At 41.5% G+C, this 6,166-nt stretch overlaps 1 protein-coding gene across 1 annotated transcript; it reads right to left on the bottom strand.

Moving 5' to 3' along the window:
* Nucleotides 1-1,255: 1,255 nt before the first annotated feature.
* Nucleotides 1,256-4,311, bottom strand: LOC114559698 (myoD family inhibitor domain-containing protein-like). The gene is made up of 3 exons (XM_028584507.1): nucleotides 4,251-4,311; nucleotides 2,965-3,228; nucleotides 1,256-1,527 (listed from the first exon to the last, which is right to left on the bottom strand). Exons 1-3 carry the CDS (start codon nucleotides 4,309-4,311, stop codon nucleotides 1,256-1,258), a joined length of 597 nt encoding a protein of 198 aa, XP_028440308.1.
* Nucleotides 4,312-6,166: the final 1,855 nt, after the last annotated feature.

Below are 6,166 nucleotides of genomic sequence, written 5' to 3'. Positions count from 1 at the left end.
GGTGATTAGCTTAGTATAAAAACTGGAAGTGCGGGGAAACTGCTCTGTCCAAACATCTCGTTTGTTCAATATGAAAAAAATGCCAATTTTTGGTTTAACAAGGAGTAACAGCATATAACTCTTGAGGTTGCCAGGCAATACGCAGAGACTCGGCACCAAAGTGCCAGGTGAATGGATAAACAATAAAATATTGTCAACAAAAACGTACAGCACGCAACTCCCTCTTAAAACACTAATTTTGGGCGCCTGGGTAACTCACCTGGTGGAGCACGCGCCCATGCAGACAGGCTTAGTCCACGAAGCAGTGGCCGCGGGTTCGGCTCCGACCTGCGGCCCTTTGCTGCATGTCGTTCCCCCCTCTATCTCCCCTTTCATGTCTAAGCTGTCCAGTTGGAAATAAAGGCCGAAAATGGCAACAAAAAAACACACACACACACAAATTGTGTTTTTTTTTTCTGTTCTGTTGGTGTATGGATTAAACAAACAACATCAAATATGTTGATATGTGAGCTTTAGAGATGTTGATGGCTTGAATTTATTTGTTTTTTTACTTTGGATTGAACCAGGCTATTTTGTTTCTCCCATCTTCCAAGCTTTATGCTAAGCTTAGCCAAAGGCCTCTTGACTTCAACTCAGTACTTAAAGGAATACGCCACCGTTTGTTGAAATAGGGCTCATCACAGTCTACCCTGGCTGTAGATAGGTGGGCCAACGCATTTTTTGTCTCAGTGCAAGTAATTAGGTTGTTTTTTTTTTGGCTCACTTTTACTCACAACATGCTAACCGGCAACATAGGATTCCATTCACTACGCTAAGCTAACTAGCGGCGGCCCTGCCGGTGTTGCACCGGACTAAAACAATGCATGCACAAAAAATGCGTTGGCCCACCTATCTACAGCTAGGGGAGACCGTGATAAGCCCTATTTCAACAAACGGTGGCGTATCCCTTAAGGAACTTGTTTTGGTGGAACGTGTACGTTCAAAAGTTGTTTTAGATGTGCAACAGACAACTCTGATTGGACAGATAGTCTCGCTAGCTGTCTGGATTTACCCTGCAGAGATCTGAGGAGCAGTTTAAAATTCCAACACAAAGAAAGCGGAAGGTATTGGACATCCGGCTGAAAAGGGTGAAATCCGGCAGAATGTCCGGCGGCAACGGAACGTCGTGGATATAGACTGTTGCGGTACTAATGAGACCCACATTGACTTTAATGTCTGTTGTTGTAGCCTCGTCATGTCTTGTATATCAGCCCTCCTAGCTGCGATGGCAGATCTCGCAGCACTCCAGGCAAAACTCCAGACACTCGATTGGCTCGCAGCAAGACTCCACCAGCACCGAGTGGCAGTGGGCGTGGCAGTTGAGCTCCTCCACGGGCGCCTCCTGGATGGCCGAACAGCAGCGGGCGCAGGCGTGGCAGCAGCAGGAGCAGAGGGCGTGGAGGCAGGAGGAACAGGCCTCCAGCAGACCCAGGAGCAGCACGGAGCACTGGCACGACAGGCACGCCAGCAGCAGGTGTAAACACGAGTCTGTGGGTGAGGAAAAAATGTCACAGAAAAGCTGACGGATGTTCTAAGACACCATCAGAAACGGGGATTAACAATTCTATTAACCCTAAATTAATCTCTCGCATGTTTATTTGTCGTGCCAACTAGAAGTTGAAAGAGAAACTACTCTGCCGCAGTGATCAAGTGTGAAAGTGTTTACTTAATCACAGAGCTTCGTTCAGTCCTCGGGGGAAAATGAAAAAAGGCCACCAAGGCTGCCAGTGATGAACAACAACTAGGAAGAAGCTGTCACGAGATAATTGCTCTCCCACCCAAATTAGCTGCAGATGAAATTGCATACATTAACCCCACTTGGTGTGTTACAGTGCATCTCTCGCGATCCTAACCGTTAGTATTGTTGCTCGGCTAGCGTTTTCATCCTCACAAGGACCAGATAGTGAGTGAGCTCATGCAAATTTAGCTGTTTTATCCTGTTTACTCAAGGAAGTAAATGAAAAGCAGATGGCAGAATTCCCTGGGGAGTGGGGTTCAGTGTATTCCTGCTTAGCCGCTCAAATTATACACCCCTGCACATAACTTATGCTAATATCTGTATGTGTGTAGATGAAAAAGGAGCATCATGTGTGGCTACCGTATTGATTTAATGCATAACTTCATAGAGATAACAACATGAACACGAGGATAAACAAGGAGTGGCCCACTGCACGCTTTGATAACACTTGAAGAAAGTCCAGCAGTTTGAGAGTCTTCAAGGGAAACTTTTTGTGGAATAAGATAGATTGTCTTTGGTGGTAACAGAAAGAATTATTTGAATGTTTCACAGAGTTTGTTCACTCATTGTAAGTCGGTATTGATACCGACACCAAAGTTCAAGAACAGAAATGTGATGTAAAAAGTATTTACTGAAGATTAATGTGACAAAACAGTTTATCATGATATCAATTTTATATTATATTGTCCAGTAGGGGTGGGGGGGGAAAAATCAAATTTTTAGAATTGATTCTTTTCCCTAGAATCAATATCTTTTATTTATTTATTTTTTACCAATGATTGACCTAAATGTGTTCTGTTTGTACGGTACCGCTGACCACGCCTACACCATATCCGTTTCCAACAAAACGGAGCGAAAGCAGAAAATGCAGAAAACCCATGTTATGTACTTATGAAATAAATGAAATAAATGTCAGACTGACTGACTGACTGACTGACATGTGATGTGCATTCTTTTTAGAAAACAATTTGTTTTTAGAAATGTCTCATGATATTGTCTCTACAAGTGTATTATTCAACTTTTGTTTTTGTTAAAGAAGGAAAAGAAAATCGCAATACTCCATACTACAGAATCGCAATACAAATCAAATCAGCACCCATGTATCGTGAAGGAATCGAATCAGGACAAGAGAAAATCGTCCAGTCCTACTCAAACGGTTTGAAAGTGAGCCTGATAGTGGTGCCTACCAGCAGGTGTAGCAGTAGGGAGGTGTGAGCCAGCCACACTGCCCCTGTGTCTCCTGCTGCTGCTGCTGCTGTGCACCGAGGGGCTGGAGCCCTGCAGTCGGCTCAGGCCCGGGGGGAGAGGGGGGAGATGGGGGAGTCTGTGTTCTGGGACTGTGAGCCCACATCGCGGGTAGGTGGGCTTCTGGAGGTCAGACTGAGGCTTCTTCAACCCTGCTGCCTCCTGTGAAGCCTCTGCTGGTGGGGCTGCAGCAGGCAGAGGCTGAGCTAGGAAATGGAAAACAGACAATAGAGACAGATACAGTAAAGATTGTCTTATTGATCATCACAGAACAGGAATAGAATTCCTTAATGATCAAACTTCTGAGTGAGCACCAAAACAAATTCACCTTTTAATCAGTCTGGACTTTAAAATTAGAAATGGACTGTACAACAGCATAAAATTCTTGTTTTGCACCCAGGAATACGGAAGAGTATTTGGGCCACGTGAACATTTTATTTCAGTTTAAGTTCTGAGTTTAAACTCAGAACTGAAATAAAATTGAAATAAAATGTTCACGCGTGGCCCTAATTCTCTTCCGTACAGGAGTGTATGGTTATCTCCAGATGTTTAGGCTGCGGATAGCCCCTCGTCAAGAGTCTCAACATTTAATTTAGGTCATTGTGTTGTTTGCTGTAAAGTTCTCACGGTTTCCACTTACTGCTGATGAGGTCAGTGGGGATGGTATTTCCTCTGCTAACAGGCTCACGTGCTGAAAGGATTTCCTGTGCTGATTTTAAAGGTGCACTACCTTGAGCTGCATCAAAAGAAAGTCATGTTAGCTGCAAAGCTATCATAAGATCAGTCACAGATTCCTCACTGACCATGCCGACATAAAAAGTCTGAAAAGCCAGGATTTAAAAAAAAAATTGGCTTACATTGTGTCACATAAAAACAGACATTTATCAAAGTCACTTCCATTTAACAAGAGCAGTGTAATCCCGCCTTACAGAGCTTCTAACCCTCACATAATTAATTGAGATGGATCGGTGTCCCATGATGTTTTCATTGTGTTTCAGGGTTTTTACCACCCTGCCCAGATGTTTCTTCGGGAAACACTAAAAACTTTTTACATTGTTAGGATAAAAAATGTAAACTTTACAGATAAAGAATAGCAGCACAAACTATTGTCCCTTTGTCTATCAGTTGAAAAAAGCTTTAAAAAAAAAAAAAAACGTGGCCAGAGCAGCAGTGTGTTTGTATTAAGAAAAATAAGTTGCTTATTTCAGGTCACATCATGAGTACTTGCCTTTAGTCGGGTTGCTCTGTTCCTCCGTCCCGTCCACAGGTAAATGTTCTCCTGGTAACATGTCTGATACTCATGACGGCTCAGGATCTCTGTCACTCTTTTTTTTTTTCAACGACTCACCTTGTTCATCCTCCTGCTTCTGTCAGCACCAAGAGGTCAGGAAACCTCCAACAACACCCAACATGCCGGCCTGAGTCACCGCTCAGGAGACTGTGAGCTGTACTCTGTGTGTGTTTTGTTTTTGTTCAGTGACTTAATAACACTCCCCTACCCAGCAGATCCCTGAGTGGCCGCTCTTAACGTTCTGATCACAGAACAGCAGAGACAGCCGAGGCCCGGTTGTGTGACTTTAGGTTGCCTTCTCTGTTCTGCTTTTAGTCACCTAACACAATGGAGACACATACCCCACAAGTGTGTTAGCTGAATACGGAATACTTATGCAGACACACAAACACACACACACTTATACAGACCGTATGCAAATAAATGCAGTTACTGAATTTGCTCTGTAGTTATGTAGCTCATGCCTTAGAATTAATAGTATATATAATAGTATATGTCCTTTTTTACTGTATGCTTTCAAATAACAAAATGTGCTAAATGCATGCAAACTTTCAAATAAACAATCATTAAGGCACACAAATTAGCAGAATTATAATATTGATATTGTTAATTTTTGTTTGGCAAAAAACATTAACTCAAGGTCCACTTACTAGCTTTTAACAAAATATCATGGTCTTCCTCAGTGGATGGAGTTTGCAAACTCCACATTGGTGGCCTAACTATCTAAATGAGTCTAGTCACGCTGTCATCATTGACACCCATTAGCATGCAGTAAAATATAAATGTATGTTATGTAAAACACTATTGGTCAATGTTAAGTACGTAATTTGAGAGCACAGTATTCTATCAATCACTAGTTCTGAGTTTGTATTTCAACCTCCCAAAACAAAATCAATGTATTCATTAATTATAATTATTAGTATATAATTGCAGTCAGTGACATTTAAATCTTTGTATGAGGAAATTGTTTTCCCACAGATGAGGATCTTGTGAAGAAATAGGACACATGGGTGACAGCATCATCATTACATGCTGATGAGAAGATGAACAGAGACCAGCCCTTTCTGACGGGCTGTTGACTTAGTGCTGTCACAAGTGCTGCGTCGAAAAACATGTTGACTTGCCCGCCTCACAGTGAGAATATGGCACATCAAAGCAACACATAAGTGAAGCTGTTGAAGTTGTCGAGCACCATGCTAACTTTCAGTCAGTGAACGCAGCGTGGAGAGGCAGTCAGAAGAAAATGTCATCTAATAGGCTGACAGCGAATCAAAGGAAGCCCTGGGAGGCAACAGCAAACTTAAAGCTAACTCGTTATCAGCAAAGACAATTACTGACATTAGTCAAAACAGGAAGCTGAAAAATCGGAGGCCTTTGTTCTGTATTTGGTGGTAAAGTCTACACTAACAGCTTCACTTCATGGTGTTTGTCAGCGGATGGGACCATTGTTTATCCATGTTTTTATTTTATTTTAGCATTTTACGTGATGATGTGATAAAAAGGAGGATAAACTAAAAGCTTTTTTTTAGTGATCAAAAGACAAACAACCATGAATATTAGCAAAACTTGTTTAGAAATGATTGTTTTCAAAAATCAATCTGCTGTTTATATGATAATTAGTAGCATTATGTTCAGTATGTATCTTAAGGTATGGCACCTTTATTCATGCATAGTTTAAAACACACCTTGCTAAATTAACATTTCAAAATTGCCTATTGCAGCTATATTGTGAAGGATATGGATTGTATTTATTAATATCTACTATGTGAATAAATCTAATTAGATAATCTAATCTTAGTTTAGTTTGATTAGATCATTCTAATTTTGTATTAGAAATACCCAAAAAACTAAAG

Source organism: Perca flavescens, chromosome 8 (genome assembly GCF_004354835.1).
Source record: "Perca flavescens isolate YP-PL-M2 chromosome 8, PFLA_1.0, whole genome shotgun sequence".
NCBI classification, from domain to species: domain Eukaryota; kingdom Metazoa; phylum Chordata; class Actinopteri; order Perciformes; family Percidae; genus Perca; species Perca flavescens.
The sequence above is the reverse complement of the archived record's forward strand: the minus strand, read 5'-3'. Positions and strand labels throughout refer to the sequence as shown.